Genomic DNA, 20,448 nt, shown 5'->3' on the forward strand with positions numbered 1-20,448 from the left:
CTCGGCCACTAACACCAGTGTCATAATTTGCAGTAACTCAAAAGAACTCATAAGCTGGATTGTTACGTCACCAGAGATTTGGGGGAAAAAAAGTCATCCGGCAGCCATATGCAAATTCTGCTGCAAACCTAGTTATTTTTTAATCTTTGTCACTTTTGGCATTCTCTGAAGGGACAATCACGCTCCAATCACGCAACGTCATCTGCACCATCTTCCCATCGCTAGCCTTTCCACACGCGTGCCTGCCAGCAACTAATCGTTTTACATCCTTTTCATCCTCACATACTGTTCCAATCATATTTCCATATATTTTTACAAAAAAGGAGGCTACTTCAGCTCATCAAGACCACGCTGATTCGCAGATCAATCCTATTCCCAAAGTACTTTTCTCTGAATGTTATTCTCCATTTCCATCAGTTCCCCGTATATTTTACTGCTCATTGACACATCATTAAAATCATACACTGTGTACTTTTGAGCAGGACGGCAGCTCATTGTTAAACTAAGCATGTGCCATTCCCGAGTTTAATGTGAATTGTGATATCAACATTGTGTGATTGATGGAAACTTAGAATGAGGAATGTAGACGCTTGACCACTAAGTGGAGCCTTCTCATATCACCACCAGGGTGTTTAAGACAGAACAAGCAATGCTCTGTACCTCTCATTACTTGCCCTGTCTCAAATGCCACAGGAGTGATGTATGTGATGCTTATCAAATCAAGACTAAGCTATCCATTTGGCACGTTTTCCTTTGAGCAACTTACTTTATTCCCCTCTCTCCTTAAACTTATGTCCTCTGGTTCTTGATCCCCGTAGCCTGGGTAAAAGACTACATTCACCCTTGGATTGTCATAAGGGTCGGCACAGACATGGTGAGCCAGAGGATCTGTTTGTATGCTGTGCTGCTCTGTTCTACTATCAATTTTAACTTACACCCCTGTGAAGTGTGAAAAGACATTTTACTCAGTTAATAATGCTGTGTAACTATTTACTTAAACTTCTTTATGTAAACAGTTGCAATGATTACTGGGACTAATAACTGTAAAGTAATTAGATGATCTCAGCATCATGCCCTCTCCAGACGACCAGAATTGGCCTTTTGGTTTGTACATTTTGTAGATTTGAGGCATTGGAGCATTTGACTAAAATTAAACTAAAAAGTAATTACTAGTGGTTTAATTTAAGAGCTAATTCTAATCTATGAAAAACACAAGAGATTTACAGAATTTATTGTAAATGCTCAGCATTTTAGACAGCAATCTGTAGAAAGAGGAGTAATTGAAACAATAGACAATAGACAATAGGAGTAGGCCATTCGGCCCTTCGAACCAGCACCACCATTCAATGTGATCATGGCGGATCATTCTCAATCAGTACCCCGTTCCTGCCTTCTCCCCATACCCCCTGACTCCGCTATCCTTAAGAGCTCTATCAAGCTCTCTCTTGAATGCATTCAGAGAATTGGATTCCACTGCCTTCTGAGGCAGAGAATTCCACAGATTTACAACTCTCTGACTGAAAACGTTTTTCCTCATCTCCCTACTAAATGGCCTACCCCTTACTCTTAAACTGTGGCCCCTGGTTCTGGACTCCCCCAACATTGGGAACATGTTTCCTGCCTCTAACATTTCCAACCCCTTAATAATCTTATATGTTTCGATAAGATCCCCTCTCATCCTTCTAAATTCCAGTGCATACAAGCCTAGCCGCTCCAGTCTTTCAACATAGGACAGTCCCGCCATTCCGGGAATTAACCTAGTAAACCTACGCTGCACGCCCTCAATAGCAAGAATATCCTTCCTCAAATTTGGAGACCAAAACTGCACACAGTACTCCAGGTGCGGTCTCACTAGGGCCCTGTACAACTGCAGAAGGACCTCTTTGCTCCTATACTCAACTCCTCTTGTTATGAAGGGCAACATTCCATTGGCTTTCTTCACTGCCTGTTGTACCTGCATGCTTCCTTTCAGTGACTGATGCACTAGGACACCCAGATCTCGTTGTACGTCCTCTTTTCTTAACTTGACACCATTCAGATAATAATCTGCCTTCCTATTCTTACCACCAAAGTGAATAACCTCACAATTATCCACATTAAACTGCATCTGCCATGCATCCGTCCACTCACACAACCTGTCCAAGTCACCCTGCAACCTCATAGCATCTTCCTCACAGTTCACACTACCACCCAGTTTTGTATCATATGCAAATTTACTAATGGTATTTTTAATCCCTTCATCCAAGTCATTAATGTATATTGTAAATAGCTGCGATCCTTGCACCGAGCCTTGCGGTACCCCACTAGTCACTGCCTGCCATTCTGAAAGGGACCCATTTATCCCCACTCTTTGCTTCAGGTAATTGAAACATTGCACCTGTAGGGTTTATTAATTTTCAAGAATTAGTTTTATCTTGATTTGTCTTTTACTGGTTTTAATTGTATGGACCATATCTAATGTTTTACCCCATGTTTCAAATTCATTCAGAGTAGGCAATACAATTGACAGAAGTACCTATGCTACTTCTGATGCAGTGGCGTCTGAAAGGTCATGAGTGTGTGAGAAACCAATATATTAGTTTGATTGAAATACCAAGCAAATGCTAAGTGCTAGAGGAACTCAGTGGGGTTAGACAGATTCTGTGGAGGGAATGGACAGACAATGTTTTGGGTCTGGGCACTTCTTCAGAAGTCAGAAGAAGGGTCCCAACCTGAAATGTTATCTATACATTCACTCCACAGATGCTGCCTGACCCATTGAATTCCTCCAGCAGTTTTTTTTTGCTCATGATTTCAGCATGTGTTGTTTCTTCTGTGTCTGAATGAAATACCAGTTTGGAATAAGGACTGAAGTTAAGTTGATAAAACATAGCCTTGCTTGACATTAGTTTTGTTTAAAAGAAAAAGACCTGCGTCATTATAAAATTAAACGTTAACAGTTAGCGAGTTCTTGTAACTTAAAACAACCTGTTCTCTTAAATATATTTTAAAAAGCTACTTTACATGACACATAATGGTTTATTGACTGAGTATTTGCAGGCTTTACTGTCTGTTCACGACACAGTGGCTATGAAGAATTATGATCCCGTATTACCTCCAATGCCAGATGATTTTGATGATGATGAAGATTCAGTGAAAATTATTCGACTTGTCAAAAACAAAGAACCTCTGGTAAAGTGACACATTTTAGATTATAACTTATCAATTCGTTTGCACTTGCTAAAAGGCCTATATTATACATCCATTCAAAATTGCTTGCTTTTGTCATTAAAATAACTCATAGCTGCCTTTATGCGATTATTTGTGGCATTAATTATTTATTAATGTGAGGGGTACAATCTTTCTTTGATCCACAGTGTTCCTGTGCATGCGTGCAGAATTGTAGCTGGGGTAAAATAGGAACAAAACCTGAATAGTCAGGTTCACAGTGAAATGCTTTCTGGCCTGTACTTAGAGTTAATCCTACCGATTAACTGAGTAGAAAATGGCTGGTACAACAGTTAGAGTACAATAGTTATTTTCAAGCCTTCGTAGGACTGCCACTTGGATACAGGATGCCTATAAATCAGCCATCTGGGTTTGAAGCTCCTCAGTTCCCTGGCCAAATCTCATTCTTTAATACTTTTCATAAAACGTATTCTTTATGGTGAATCTGTTGGTCACCTTTCTAATATTTGTTTTTGGCTCTGCATCAATTTTTATCTGATTTTAGATTTTTTGGCAATATTAATAATGCAGTATAAATACACATTTATTTTAATCCAAAATCAGTCAGTACCGGGAACTTTTTGTCCATTTCGCTGGCATGTCCAAGAGACACTGCTTCGAGCAGTCACATAGGATCCTAATTTCAGAAATTGTTGCAGTAAAATACTAATCAAAAAGAGATTTGGTTGTTGTTAGAGCATTCTATTCCAAAAAAGCTATGATATACTTCTATGTGTTTAGCAGTGAAAGTGGATTAATGGACAATAAGTGTTAACGTGGGTCCAATAATTCTCGAGTACTGATCCTTCAATCAATGTTTTGCTCTTTCAAGATTTCCTTTCCATGCAATAAGCTTGAGTCTCAGTGATTAACAACTTTAAAAAAGTTCTTTCTAAAATTCCATTCTTAATTTAAGTCAGATGCATTCAGCACATTGTGTCGAACCTTGAAAATGTGCATTTGGCCGTACTGCACCACCCAATGAATTCAACACTAGACATTCATTCCATGAAGTGCCACCACATTATAGAGCTTGGTTCTTCGGTATATAGTGTTTTCCTTTTTAACTGTGAAGAGAAAGTCACTATGCATGCTTAATGAAATTCAATTGTAATTATTGAAGATAATGTTGTCTGTAATCAAAAACAACTTTTTACTTAAGGGGATTTTGTCTTAAATATTGTTTTGACTGCTCTGGAAAATGACCACATAGAGATTTGACTTCACTGATTAATTTTGGAAATTAGATTTATATAATATTAACTTTGTCAAGAAGAATGCTTGTCACTTGTTTCCTTTCTGGGTTATTAGGGAGCAACAATAAGAAGAGATGAACAAACTGGTGCCATTGTTGTGGCAAGAATAATGAGAGGAGGAGCTGCAGACAGAAGTGGTACAAATTTATTTCAAAGCATGCTCTCTGAAAGTTTTTGTAAAAGTGTCGGTTTTCAGAACCAACAAAATAAGTTGCAGTTTTTAATATTGCTGAAACATCTTTGTTGAAATAGGTCTAATCCATATTGGAGACGAACTAAGAGAAGTTAATGGAATCGCAGTTGAAGATAAAAGGCCTGAGGAAGTCATTCAGATATTGGTATGTATTTTGGAGGGAATATTTGAATGTTTTAATCCCTGATTCAGTGAACTGATAAGCCTTATTCAATGTATATCTTTTGGCTTGATTTTATCCATGTGATGATGCATCTGCCATTATTTAGGTCACATTCCTTGTGGAGATATCTGCATTTACTTGGTATATTAAATACCTGCCCATGATAGGTTTCGGTTTAGGTTTATTATTGTCATGTGTACTGAGCTGCAGTGAAAAGCTTTGTTTTGCATACTATACAATGAAATTAGATAATATATAAACACAATCAAGCAAAACAACAATAAAAAACCAATTTTTTTTGTACTATCAGCAAATTCTATAATTTCCCCAAATCTGCCTTCCAGCCTATAAACAAGCAAGTAACAGATACATTAGCAAATTGCTTCTGTCCTTTGCACTAAACTTCCGCTTGATCTGAGAGAAAACAGTGATATTTGGAGTGACAACCATCTTGTGGAAATGTCTAGCAGCTCTGTTAGTTGTCTGAGTTAGCTGTCTCTTTGACACAGATAAGTGTTGAAAGACAGAAATCAGAGTGGATTAACCACAATAAGATTTATCAAAGGCAGGGTTTTAATAGAGCAATTAACCTATCATGTGCATTTGGTTTGAATTCTAGTTTCATTTATCATGCACCATACTTGCTTTAACATTTGGACATTCATGTGTTTTTCACTATTTATAAAATAATGTGGTTGCTTGTCACTGACCTGACATCGAACTGTCTGGATGTTGGGCTTCCTGCTTTCAAGAGCCAAATCAAGGGGAATGTCTGGGGTTCAGCTGAGTGGGGCATTCAAACTGATTCAGTAGCAAGTTATGTAAAAGAAAATTCTCAGACACAACACTAGAAAGTGAAAATGATAAATTTGCCCTTTAAAGATGAGAATATATAAAAGTTAACATTTTAAACTGGAATGTGAAAATAAAGTTTATTATATTAATAATATTCCATTTGAAATATTTATCAACAGAAGTTGTAATTCAAGCACACCAACTTAATTTTGAAGCTTCAGAGATTGCTAATTTTCCGAGTTATACCTCCTTCAGTATTTAATAATAAGACTAATTTGTATATATCAAACATTCTATTCATGTAATTCTGGAGAAAATACAGGACGATATTTTGAGGAGAACAAAATCACTTACAGCAACCTCTGGATCTCCACTTTGTTTACTCCAGTTGTGAAGTGTCGTAATGTTAAATACAGTCATATTTGTTATTACAATTGCAAAATCATAGCAATTAAATCCAGAAAACATATGAGATAATAAAAAGTATGGAGTTTGTGTCTTAGGTTTATAACTTCTGGTTCATTGGTTCACTTTCACAAACCATTAATGGAAAATTATAACTAAGGGAACACATGTGGTAAGATTAACTTCGATTCTCTAATGCTTTCCTAATATGATTAATTACTTGCTTTGTTTTTGTAATTTCTTAATGAAGTAGAAAATTATTAATTAGTGTATGCATTTTACAATTTTGCCTAGGCTCAGTCACAAGGAGCAATAACTTTTAAAATAATTCCTGGAATTAAAGAGGAGTCCTCAACTAAAGAAAGTAAGGTAGGCATATTAACCAGTATGCAATAAATATGCAATATGCAACAAATGAAGAAAGGTTGCCTTGTGTGAAAATACATGTGTGTATATTTGTATAAATAGAACATTATTTCATTTGCATGAATAGAATTTTAAAAATAAGATGTGTTTGCCTTATCTCACGATGATCTTGTAATACTCTGGTGTGCAGGGTAGCAGCCAGTTTAGAATACCGATCATCGCAAATGTCCGTGATCATAAATGTAATAAAATTTGAATATTTTTAAATGATTGACAAAAAATTGAGTTCAAGGTAGATATTTTGTTCAGCTGCCCATTCCTTCCTTTCTATCCACCACCACTATCATTGCAGTCGACCGTAGCAATATGCAACATCATTCCTGGTTTTAGTGTAACCCATAAAATCATCATGGATAAGAACAAATTGATACTGTGTGTAACAGGCAGCATTGGTGAAGAGAGAAACAATTATAATTTATTTAATCGTTATCTTTTATTGCCAATGGGGAAAATTAAAGATAAGTCCATTTCAACTTGGTGAAAAACTGGGGTGGGAATAAAGAACAAAAAATAAAGATTAAGTGAGATAATGGAACAATGTCTTGCAATTTGTCAAACTAATTTTTTATTCTGCAAGACTGTAATATACAAAGTGAAAAGGTAAGGTGCTATCTCTCTAAGTTGAGCTATAGTACGCTCCGGGAAGCTGAGGAGAGAAAGGATTGAATAGGAGTACAAAGAGAGATGAAATGGAAATTTCTTGGAAACGCAGTTTCTCTGTTCAGGCCGCACGTCACTGCTATATCTAGAATTTCTGCTGGACCTCAAAGGATGGAAAGTGAAGAGATCGTGGGCTGCTGTTGCAACTGTTGCTATTGGTTTATTATTGTGACATATCCTGAGATACATGCGGCAGCTGAAAAAACACAATCTGCCACAGGCAATGATGGTCCAATTTTATACTGCCATCGTAGAGTCTGTCCTCACCTTCTCCATCATGGTCTGGTTTGGCTCAGCCACCAAGCATGACATCCGGAGGCTGCAGTGCATTGTTCAATCAGCCAAGAAGGTTGTTGGCTGCAACCTTCTCCCCATCGACGATCTCTACACTGCAAGGGCCAGGAAGCGAGCGGGTAAGATCATCTCAGACCCCTCTCACCCTGGCCACAAACTCTTTGAAGCACTTCCTTCTGGAAGGCGACTCCGGACTGTCAAAGCCACTACAGCCAGACATAAAAACAGCTTTTTTTCCACGAGCAGTAGCTCTACTCAACAGCCAAAAGTCTTTAGCCTCCTTTTGCTCTGGTATTTTATTTCATTCTTCACACGTTTAAATTATAATGTTTTATTTTTAATTGTCTACTGTGTATCGTGTTGTTACTTGCGAGCAAAGCACCAAGGCAAATTCCTTGTATGTATGCATATTTGGCCAATAAAATTTATTCAATTCAATTCAATTTGATACAATGAAAAACTTTGTTTTTATAGACAATAGACAATAGGTGCAGGAGTAGGCCATTCAGCCCTTCGAGCCAGCACCGCCATTCAATGCGATCATGGCTGATCACTCTCAATCAGTACCCCGTTCCTGCCTTCTCCCCATACCCCCTCACTCCGCTATCCTTAAGAGCTCTATCCAGCTCTCTCTTGAAAGCATCCAACGAACTGGCCTCCACTGCCTTCTGAGGCAGAGAATTCCACACCTTCACCACTCTCTGACTGAAAAAGTTCTTCCTCATCTCCGTTCTAAATGGCCTACCCCTTATTCTTAAACTGTGGCCCCTTGTTCTGGACTCCCCCAACTTTGGGAACATGTTTCCTGCCTCTAATGTGTCCAATCCCCTAATTATCTTATATGTTTCAATAAGATCCCCCCTCATCCTTCTAAATTCCAGTGTATACAAGCCTAATTGTTCCAGCCTTTCAACATACGAAAGTCCCGCCATTCCGGGAATTAACCTAGTGAACCTACGCTGCACGCCCTCAATAGCAATAGTTTTTGTCAAATCATAGCATACATGAGTACAATCAAGTCATACACAAGTACAACAAAGAGTGCAAAGAAAAAATACCAAGAGTGTAGAATATTGTGTTACAGCATAATAGTCTTACAGTTACAGAGAAAACGCAGATAAATAAGAAGCTGAAGGGCTGAAATGAGGTTGGTTGGGACTTCAGGACTTCACCATAGCTTGTTGTAGAATAGTTTAGTGGTCTGACAAGAATGGGGGAAGAATTGTTTCTGAATCTATTGATAATATTTACGCTTTTGCATCTTCTGCCTGAAGGGAGAAGAGGGAATGACCAGGACATAAATGATACTTCATTATGTTGCCTCCTTTCCTGAGACAGTCTGAAGTGTCAATAGAGTCGGTGGGGGTGTGGGGTCGGGAGGATGGTTTGAATGATGGACTGGGCTACATCCACCGACTCTGCAATTTTTTGCGTTATTAGGCAAAGTATTTCTCCAACCAGGTTGTGAAGCATCCCAATCGGATGCTTTCTGCAGTGCATCTGCAGAAGTGCCTACTGCCCTCTGCAGGTGTACTGAGCACAGAGAGGTTGTTCACAAAGTGCAGCAGATTATAGTGAAACAGATAGCTTTTTATTTTGTGGCGAAATGGGATGGGAAGGCAATTTTAATAGTGGCTTCACAATAAGGGTGCATGAATGGGTAGAATATAGCCTAAGAGAGTAGAAGGTGGCGACAAGGATATCTAAAATCTTATTCTGAGGGTGGGAGCTAGCCATTGTCAAGTGTGACAAGGAAAAATTGGAACATGCCCATCATTGCATTATGCTCTGATTCTAGCCTTCTGCTGGGGCAAGAGATAGTCTCCAAGCTCATTGCCAAGGATGAATGGACTGCAGTGCCCTTTGATTTTCAGGTTCTGCTTGCAGTGCTTTAACAGTCAGTAAGGCCATGCTTCTACACCAACTGCTGTTGGTTAAATTGAATGTTTATGAATGACATGTAGAAATATTCAAAAATATTAAAGCTCTATAAAAATAGTCTGAAGAAAGGTTGCCTATCCATGTTCTCCACAGATGCTGCCTGACCCACTGAGTTACACTAGCACTTTGTGTTTTTCTCAGGATTCCAGCATCTGCAGCACCTTGTGTCTCCATTAAAATATTTTAAATATTAAATAGCTTAAAAAATAACTTTTTTACAAAAATATATTTAAATTGATTGAATTAAATTAAAGCAAAATTAACTTTCACACTATTATGAGGTAAGATCATTGACCTGAAACGTGAACTCTATGTTTCTTTTTCTGCAGATGTTGTCTGATTTGCTCAGTATCTCCAGCATTTTGTATTTTTATTCCTAAGTACCATACTTCCAATGATTTCAGTGGGTCTATGGGTCTATTCCAGGTTATACCTGGGGCTGGCTATGCAGTCAGATCTCTTACCCTTAGGTGCTGGCTCATCTCACTCCTCCCTTATTGCAGCTCTCTTCCCTCTCCATTCTTTCTTCCACTTATGGACTGACCGTGACAAAGACCCCGCTTCTGGACTGAGCGTGACAATTCCACCACTCAACATGATGAGTTCCTCCAGTAGTTATTTTTTTGCTTCACATTTGTAATTTCCATTTCTCAAAATGTTGTGTTGCTGAATACAGTAGAGCTGAGAATAACAATGATTAAAAAACTGCTGTCAGGATGATGATGTGGGCAGAGTAAAGGACGAGTTGCATTCTTAAATAAATATTTATGTTTCAGGTTTAAATAAGAAACCTTTATGCTTAAGGGAGGCTGGTTTGTGTGATGCATACACAATTCTGTAATTTCTTGCAGTCTTGTGCTGAGCTGTTGCCAAACCAAGTTATGATGCATCTACAGAATGCTTTCTACGGTGCATCAGTGGAAGTTAGTTAGTGTCATTGGAGACATGCCAAACTTCCTTGGTCCTCTGAGGAGGTAGAAGCATTGGTGTGCTTTTCTGACCATAGCTTCAACAAGGTGAGTCCAGGACAAACTTAGGCCAAGGAACATGAAGCTCTCAACCATCTCCACTTTCGAACCATTGATGCTGACTGAGTTAATATGCATCATGACCAGTCTCTCGAAGCACTTCATGTTCACCATTATTTCCTGCAGTCACTAACTAACTCCTACATCTTGAGGGAGAAGTTGTTGTTTTGACACCATGTGACCAAGCACTCGATCTCCATTCTGTAATCCATCTCTTCATTGTTCGAGATCTGATACCATATCATAGTGCCATCAACAAACTTGTAAATGGAGTTAGAGCAGAATTTGGCTGCAGAATCGTAAATATCAGTTCAGTTTTATTTATTGTGTTCGGAGGTACACTGAAAAGCTTTTGTTGCGCGCTAACCAGCCAGCAGAAATATAATGCGTGATTACAATCGATCCAAAGATACTTTGATAGGAGAATAACGTTTAGTGCAAGGTAAAGCCAGCAAAGACCGATCAAGGACAGTCCGACGGTCACCAAAGAGGCAGGGTACTGCTGTTGATAATTATTATGGAGGAAATATCATCGATTCTCACTGATTGTGGACTGTGGGTTAGAAAGTTAAGGATCCAGTGACAGAGGGGTGCTTTTCCTAGATTCAGGAGTTTGGAAATGTGTTTGGCTGAGATCATGGTGTTGAATGCAGAGCTATAGTTGATAGGTAGGAGTCTGACCCAGGAGTCCTTATTGTCCAGAAGTTCCAGAAATGAGTGTCGGGCCAGGGAGATGGCAGCTGCATTGGATCTGTTGCAACAATAAGCAACCTGCAGTGGACCAAGGCTGTCTGGGAGGCTGGAGTTAATATGAACCATGACCAGTCTCTCAAAGCACTTCGTTATGGTTGATATCAGAGACATCGGATGCTCATCATGAAGGGATACTACCTTGCTTTACTTTAGCACCAGGATAAGAGTGGTCATCTTAAAGCGGATGGAGTAGGGGGAGGTTAAAGATGTTTGTAAATACTCCTGCCAGTTGGTCTGTGCAGGCTCTGAACACATGGCCAGGGACTCCATCTCGGTCAGTTGCTTTGTTGGGCTCTGAATTTGGATTGGAGCTAATACTCCATCTGATTGTCAAGCAATGCCTTGTCACTCAGGATGCAACAGAACTATGGGACCCATAAACTATGTTGCTGAATACTTGTCGAACAAATGTAACTTTTCACCTTGGTAGTAGTTTTGCCTCCAATGCAAAATATTGCTGGGTTGAGGACAAGAATCAGAAGTCAGAGTATTAATTTAGACTGACAACTGCAATGAAATGCTGAAGTGTGGTGCCATCCTTTGGAAGAGATGTTAAATGGAGGTCATATCTGCTGGTTTGTTGAATGATTCCATGGTGCTAACTTGAAGAGTTAAGTTCTGCGTCTTAGCTAATATTTATTCCTTACTAACCATTTCTAAAAACAGATGTTTGTTTGTGCACACTGCTGCAATAAAATTGATTGCCATGTTCCGTACATTTACAGCAGTGGCTACACCTCTGATTAGTAGTTATGATAGAGATTGAGTGGGCTAGCCCTCTATTCCCTTCAATTTAGAAGAATGACTGGTGATCTCATTAAAGGATGTGGTATTTGTAGGGGATTAAATTGGGTAGATGCAGAGAAGAATTTAGCGGGTCACGCAGTATTCGTACAGGGAATGGACGGAAAATGTTTTGGGTCGAGACCTGAGCCAGTTTGAAAAAAGATCCCAAACCAAAAAGTAACCTGTCCATTCCCTCCATAGAAGCTGAACTCCTCCAGCACTTTATACTTTGCTCAAGATTCCAGCATCTGCAGTTTCTTGTGTCTCGTAGTTACAGAGAGGATGTTTCTTCAAAGGAAGGACTCATTATGTCAATATAAAAAGTGGTAGTCATATGAGATTGAAAAATGGAGTAGATGCTGCCTGACCTGCTGAGTTACTCCAGCATTTTGTGATACCATTGAAAAATAGGGAAATTTCGTCTGTGGAATTCTGTTTGCCAGAGAGCCATTGATTGCATTTAGAGTCAAGATCGATGCATTCTTTGTTACTTCATGAATCATGGGTTTATGGGATAGGAGAGGAAAATGATTTTGAAGCAGTAAATTGGCCATGGTCTTGTTGAATTGCAGAATAGGCTTAAGAGAACAGGACATCAAACCGAATTCTACAGATGCTGTACATTTGCTATATATTTTATTTTAGCAGATTATTGCACCATTTCTTCAAGGCTCAACTACTTCAGCTGTTTAACCTGTGTCCTCCACCACAGTAAAGGGAGATAATGATTGCACTGCTACTTTTGCAGTTCCTGAGAAAGTAAAGCAGTCTGCTGTATCTACAGGCAAAACACCTGCCAATCTTCAGGCAATTAACCATCTCAAACATGGTCTGCCCACTTGTACTTGATATTCAGTGGTGACCATTGTTAAATTCCCCCATCATTAACACTTTGTGAGTCACCATTGACCTAACGTTTGAATGGGCAAACCTAATACTGTCTCTCTCAGAACAGGTCAGAGGCTGGGAGTTGTATCCTGACTCCTTAAACCTTTCATGCTATGTACAAGTTTTCAAGGAGCATGATGAAATATTCCATACCAACTAGATTAGCACTGCTCCAATAATCATGAGGAATCTCAATATCATCCAGAACAAAATTGCCCATTTATCCTGCACCCTATCCACCATCCATGGCGTTCACTTGCTCCACCACCAGTACACGTGATTGCACTGTGAATCATTGATGACGCACTACAGTATAACCCCAACCACAAACTCTCACCTAAAAGTCAGGGGTCAAGAGTGTTTGTCATATGACTGACAATGGAACAATTGAATTCTTACTTGCAACAGTAACAAGCATTGCAGATAAATGTGACTATCAAAATTAAATAAATTAATAACCATAATACTAATGCAAAAACCCCCCCAGAAAACTGAACCAAAGAAAAAAAGAAAAAAAAGAGAAAGGAAAAAGATCATCTTGACTTTGAAGCTTATTATTTCCTGCATTATTAATTGGTCCACATTCTGGAACTCCAAAGCAAATGGCGCTACGCACCTTCACACAAACCTCAGTCGAAGACTGTGGTATTAATATGAATGCCATATTGGATCAGAATTTATTGCCTGATCCAATAAATAACATCCTCATCTTGTGAATTAAATGCACTCATATTCTTTTTGAAATGTAGGATCTGCTAGAAAAGAAATGGGAACTGCTTATTAACAGAAGCAGGGTTATTAACAGAACTCTATATTAACAGAAGCAGGGTAGCATGGTGGCACAGCGGTAGAGTTGCTGCCTTACAGCACCAGAGACCAGGGTTTGATCCCTGCTGTGGGTGCTGTCTGTACGGATGTTTGTACATTCTCTCTGTGATCGCGTGGGTTTTCTCCGGGATCTCCGGTTTCCTCCCATATCCCAAAGAAGTACAAGTTTGTAGGTTAATTGGCTTGGTATAAATGTAAACATTAGCCCTAGTGTGTGTAGGATAGTGTTAATGTTCGGGGATCGCTGGTCGGTGCGGACTCGGTAGGCCGAAGGGCCTGTTTCCACGCTATATCTCTAAACTAAAATTTTAAAAAACACAACCAACGGCGGATGGTTGTGAACAAAGGAAAGGTGCAAGTCCTGGAGAAGAGGCCAATGTCATTTTCCAGTTATGAAGCTCCATTTCCTGGTATGAACACCATGGGTAGGCAGAGCTGTCACTGTCATACACCCTATGCTATGACCCCAAATTGAGGACTGCGCCTCTGTTTGGTAAATTTTTCCATTTCCCACATTGGCCATCCAAATTGGGACTGTCAATCAAAGCTATGTTTTGACTTGTGTTGTTGCCAGGAATTTTAAGATTTCAGCTCTAGCAGGCAATTTAGACTGGTCTTGTTTTTTTGGGCTGTATCATGCAGTCAGTTGGGAAGTAAGACTTTTTAAACAACATTTGTGGAAAATTCTTCAAACTTGGCCTATAGTTACATATTAACAGTGGCCAACATCAGGAAGTTTAAATTTTGAGGACAGTAGTTCACTAGAATGTACTGAGAAGAACTAGTGTGGATGGTTTCATTTGAAAACATTTCAAATGCTTTTTAATGAAGTAATCTCTATTAAAATTGATGAAAAACTGTTCCTTATCGGGACTGCCATTTTTTTGCTTTTGTTCATTTCTGTCTCTTAAAATGTTAAGTCTATAGTAATCTGTTACAAAAGCACTTTGTGTTGGGGCCTCGACGGAAGCGTTGACTAGTCCTCTACCTCCACAGATGCTGCTTGACCCGCTGAGTCCCTCCAGCTGTTTGGTTTTTTTACACTTTGTGAAAAATCTATTTTGATCATTATGTGATAATGTGATAGTTCTCAAAACAGATGGCTTTTTAAGCAATTTTTAGTATTTTAGCTTTGTACTGAATAGGTTGTTTGTGTCAATGTAACTGATTTTAATTTAAACATGATATATTGTTCCCATAGTTTAACTGTGTAAAGGCATTTTAGATTCTGATGTGGGATTGGGATTGGGTTTCTTAGTTAAACATTTAGCTTGTGTGTTTGGTAACATGTAGATAGCTTATTACTGAATATGAAGTTAGTTATTGTTCTTTAGTAGAAGTGTGAATAGGTCATTTAGATACCACTTTGATATTGGGTGTGGTTTTGTTGATTGAGAGATGATTGAGAGTGTTATAGCACGTACTTTGTGTTTTAACAGTAATTAATTGCATTGAGAATACGATTGCACGGTGTTAAAAGTGAGGTTTAATGTGAGCATTTTTTTATAATCAGTCCCTGATCTCTGAAATAACTTTCAGATATTTTGGTGTGAAATTTGTAATGAAATGTCCATTAAATAGTAAAATGTTTTAAATTATCTTCTGCAAATATAGTCTTTATTATGGCAAATGATAATATTTGTCTGAATCCATACTGTGAGTCACATTATCTACCATGTATCATAAAATAAGACTTGGTTTGTGTTTCTGTTTCTGCACAGCAGGTGAAAAGGTGATTCACTTTCCATCAAACATGCCTACAAAATTTATGAATTGTGCATTTGTGTTATGGAAATGCCTGGAATGCATTAACATTGACAGTGTTGTGTATGGTCTATGAATCTTGCCAGTATTTCCATCAAATTTTGCTCCTAACAGAACAAAATTGGCAGAGTTACATTTTAGTAGAATGCATAGTAGCTTGGAATCAGTAAACATCTAAAAAACATGTCAACTTTATTTTGTCTAAAATGCATCTGAAAAATTGGCTTCTCCTCCAAACAGTGCTGCTGCCTGTTGTTATTTTACCACTCGTTTATCATTCAAGATTTGCAGAAAATGTAGAAATGATTGCTACAATATATTGTCCACATACTAAGAAAACCAACTGTAAAGGAATGTTGTATGAATGTGAATTCACAATATTGAGTACACAACCAACCATTGTCCACCAAACGTTTCAACGAGAAGTACCAGTGCTCTAAATAAAACAACTTCTGATGCCATTCAGTGGATTGCCAAATTCAACATTTTAGTTAAAACATTTTTTGTTGCTTCTCAAATGCCTTATAAATAAACAAATAGATTCAAGGCCTATACCAACCAGGTGTAGAAGGAAATTTCATTTGGATAAAGTGAATTTTTATATATTTTTGAGAATATTTAATATTTTCCCAGTTTGTCCACATTTTTGTTAAGGATCATAGAAAGACCTGCATATAAATAGAAACTTGGACATGGAGAGCTCTCGGGCTTATATTACGTGTTTTACAGCCTTTGCAGTACCTGTGAAACAAAATCACTGTTGTGAATGGGGAGGGAAAATTGCATTAAGTAGCAACTTTCACAACCTTTCTGCCTCCCAAAGCACCTCACAGATGTTCGAATATGTTGTGAGAAAGACAAGCATTTTGCATATAACCTAGTCCTTGGAACAGCACTGATTAACACTGAATACAAAATATTTATGGCTTTGAGGTTATAGGTTGGCTGGAAGAATTTTACTTGCTGTTATTTCTTTCAACCTGTGGGTGCTTTATGTCCTTGAATAGACATAAAGGAACTATGTTTTATTTCTTGAAACTAATCTGAATTGCCAATCAACCCCTCCTCATCTGTATCCATCTATTGCTCGCTAGCTCTTGCCACAGCACTCTCCCTTATGGGCGATTCAGGGCCAGTGACTTGGGTTCAGTCCTGATCTTGGGGGCTGTCTGTGTGGAGTTTGCACATCCTCTCTGTGAGTGTGTGTGTTTTCTCCAGATGCTCCAATTTTCAAGGGTCAAGAGTGCTTAATCATCGTATGTACTGAAAACAGAACAAAGAAATTCTTCCTTGCAACAGTATAACAGGCCTGTAACACAATACACATAGATAATATATAATTTTTAAAAATGCAATAAATTATTAACTCCAATACTAGTGCAAGAAAATACCCCAAGTCCTTAGTGTAACCAAAGTCAATGGATGGTTCATATGTAAGTGTTATGTAGTGTTCAATGGACGGGAGGTCAGTACTCATGATAGTGCGGTGTCTGCCACTCTTTGTATTCTCCTTCGTTCCTGAGCGTTCAGGTTGCCTTACCAGGCCTTGTGGGTTAGTACTGAACTAAACATTATACTGGCCATCTCCCCTCTGTCCTTTCAGGCCCAATGAAGGGTCCCCACCCGAAACATCAACTGTAGAAATGCTGCAGAATTTGCTGAGTTCCTCCAGCAGCTGTTCTTGAGCAAAGGACAAAGTACTGGATAATTCAGCTGGGATAACTTCTTCAGTCTGAAAAAGGGTCCCAACCAAAAACATTTCTTAGCCATTTCATCCACAGATGCTGCATGCACAGTTACTCCATCGTAATGTCTTTTCTCAAGATTCCAGAATCTGCAGTTCCTTTCGACTCCAGCAGCTGTTCTCTTCATGGATTCCAGCATATTCACAAGTCACTGCTTTCCAAAGTAATTATTGAGTAAGCAGGATGGAAAATGCATTGGGGGGGAGATGATGGAAATGTGGGAGCATAAAAATGGGTGAGGATATGATTAGTTCAAATTGATGCTTGATGCTCAATGAGCCTGTTTTTGTGCTTTATCTCATAACTCTATTACTGACGTCCTCGCATTCTTGTAAACTTTAGCGCTAGGATGCTTCTTTTCTTCTTGTAAGACAAACCCATGTCCATCCCAGGAATCAGTCTGGTGAACCTTGACTGCATGCTTTTTCCAGAAGTGTATCCATCCCTAAGTAAGGAACCCAGACGTTCAGTATTCCAGATGCAGTCTCACCAGGGCTCCATCTAATTGGAACAAGATGTTTCTACCATTGGACTTCATTTCTCATGCTCTGTACTTTCCATCCTAATCACTTGCTGATTCTGCATATTACCTGTCAGTGATTCATGTAAAGGGACTCTTTGTCCTTCTAAACATCAAAACCTTTTGGTCTTTCGTCACTTAAAAATATATCCTACCTTAAAAATAAATCTTTGTGTTTTTTTTAAACTGAAGTAGATTACAGATGGTATTTATTCACATTAAATGTGTCATGTGCTTAACCACTCTGAGCCTGGCTATATTCCCAGAGCCTCTCTGTATCCATATCGCAGCTAACATTGCCACCCAGCTTTGTATCATCAGCTGACTTTGACGTATTGCACTTGCTCCTCATCTAAATCATTGATATAGATTATATCAGTTGTGATTCTCGCACCCATTTCTGCAGCAATATCCCATTGAACAAAGCTTCCATGTAAATGATTCATTTATTCCAACCTTCTGTTCCTCCCTCAGATCACATATTTTATGATGTTGCAGGATCAGTCCATTTGGCCCATCAAAGCTGTGTCAACTCAATCCATGCTTTATTGTTGTACAATAATCTCTTGTGCAGTTCCTTACTGTAGTCCTTCTGAAAGTCCAAAAACATTGCATTAACCCATTTATCCTTGCCTCATTCTTTTCAGAGAGTCCCTTGAAATCGAGGATAAAGTAATAGACATACAGGATGGAAACAGGCCCTGCATCCCAACTCATCCATCCAAGTTAGTTCTATCCAAATTCGTCGTAAGCTAGTCCAAGAGATGATTTCTATTCAGGTTCTGATGTTTTTGAGGTCACATTAAGAAGTCTGCAGAGATAGGGTAGGAAATGGCCCAGATATTGTAATTCATGAAGTGGTGTACTTCTGAGGCCTTTGCATTGTTTCAATGCAGTGCCTCAATGTTGTCAATACCACACTTATTACTTCTCCCCCACTTTGGTGTTTATGGGCCAAAGATTCCCAGCCGTCTTCATAGAGGCTTTAAATCTTTTCCTCGACCCGTCTGGTAATCTCTTCCCATGGTAGAGTTTGGAAAATGGTAGACTAGCTAATATTTCCCTCTTATCTCTTCCAACTTTGTCAAATAGAGGGGCAAACGCTACCCTCCAGTCTGTGAAAACCTTAGAATCCCTTCAAGAGACCGTGGCTGACAAGGGAAGTCAAGGACAGTATAAAAATAAAAGAGAAAAAGTATAACATAGCAAAGATGAGTGGGAAGCTAGAGGATTGGGAAACTTTTAAAGAGCAACAGAAGATAACTAAAAAGGCAATATGGGGAGAAAAGATAAGGTACAAAGGTAAGCTAGCCAAGAATATAAAGGAGGATAGTAAAAGTTTCTTTAGGTTTGTGAAGAGGAAAAAATTAGTTAAGACAAATGTGGGTCCCTTGAGATAGAAACAGGTGAATTTATTATGGGGAACAAGGAAATGGCAGACGAGTTGAACAGGTACCTTGGATCAGCCTTCACTAAAGAAGACACAAACAATCTCCCAGATGTACTAGTGGCTAGAGGACCTAGGGTGACGGAGGAACTGAAGGAAATTCACATTAGGCAGAAAATGGTGTTGGGTAGACTGATGGGACTGAAGGCTGATAAATCCCCAGGCCCTGATCGTCTGCATCCCAGGGTACTTAAGGAGGTAGCTCTAGAAATCATGGACGCATTGGTGATCATTTTCCAATGTTCTATAAATTCAGGATCAGTTCCTGTGGATTGGAGGGTAGCTAATGTTATCCCACTTTTTAAGAAAGGAGGGAGAGAGAAAACAGGGAATTACAGACCAGTTAGCCTGACATCAGTGGTGGGGAAGATGCTGGAGTCAATTATAAAAGATGAAATAGCGGCACATTTGCAGAGCAGTAACAGGATCGGTCCGAGTCAGCATGGATTTATGAAGGGGAAATCGTGCTTGCTCTTCTGGAATTTTTTGAGGATGTAAATCGGAAAATGGACAAGGGGGAGCCAGTAGATGTAGTGTACCTGGACTTTCAGAAAGCCTTTGATAAGGTCCCACATAGGAGATTAGTGGGCAAAATTAGAGCACATGGTATTGGGGGTAGGGTACTGACATGGATAGTAAATTGGTTGGCAGACAGGAAACAAAGAGTAGGGATTAACGGATCCCTTTCAGAATGGCAGGCAGTAACTAGTGGGGTACCGCAAGGCTCGGTGCTGGGACCGCAGCTATTTACAATCTACATTAATGATTTAGATCAAGGGATTAAAAGTAACATTAGCAAATTTGCAGATGACAAAAAGCTGGGTTGCAGTGTGAACTGTAAGGAGGATGCTATGAGGATGCAGGGTGACGTGACTTGGACAGGTTATGTGAGTGGGCAGATGCCTGGCAGATGCAGTTTAATGTGGACAAATGTGAGGTTATCCACTTTGGTGGCAAGAACAGGAAGGCAGATTATTATCTGAATGGTGTCAAGTTAGGAAAAGGGGAAGTACAACGAGATCTGGGTGTCCTTGTACATCAGTCACTGAAAGTAAGCGTTCTGATACAGCATGCAGTGAAGAAAGCTAATGGTATGTTTGGCCTTCATAACAAGAGGAGTTGAGTAAAGGAGCAAAGAGGTCCTTCCGCAATTGAATAAGGCCCTGGTGAGACCACACCTGGAGTATTGTGTGCAGTTTTGGTCTCCAAATTTGAGGAAGGATATTCTTGCTATTCAGTAAGTAGGTTCACTAGATTAATTCCCGGGATGGCTGGACTGTCATATGTTGAAAGAATGGAATGATTGGGTTCGTATAAATTGGAATTTAGAAAGATGAGAGGGAATCTTA

General features: G+C 39.1%; 1 protein-coding gene across 2 annotated transcripts in view; it reads left to right on the forward strand.

The window, feature by feature from the left end:
- The window catches only part of mpp7a (MAGUK p55 scaffold protein 7a), a 368,390-nt gene that overhangs the window by 242,093 nt on the left and 105,849 nt on the right, over positions 1-20,448 (forward strand). For both annotated transcript variants that reach the window (XM_078415914.1, XM_078415920.1), the window contains 4 exons: positions 3,040-3,171; positions 4,519-4,600; positions 4,716-4,801; positions 6,314-6,388. In XM_078415914.1, coding sequence (XP_078272040.1) covers positions 3,040-3,171; positions 4,519-4,600; positions 4,716-4,801; positions 6,314-6,388 — 375 coding nt within the window. The remainder of the gene's footprint in view (positions 1-3,039; positions 3,172-4,518; positions 4,601-4,715; positions 4,802-6,313; positions 6,389-20,448) is intronic.

This window comes from Rhinoraja longicauda, chromosome 2 (genome assembly GCF_053455715.1).
Source record: "Rhinoraja longicauda isolate Sanriku21f chromosome 2, sRhiLon1.1, whole genome shotgun sequence".
NCBI classification, from domain to species: domain Eukaryota; kingdom Metazoa; phylum Chordata; class Chondrichthyes; order Rajiformes; family Arhynchobatidae; genus Rhinoraja; species Rhinoraja longicauda.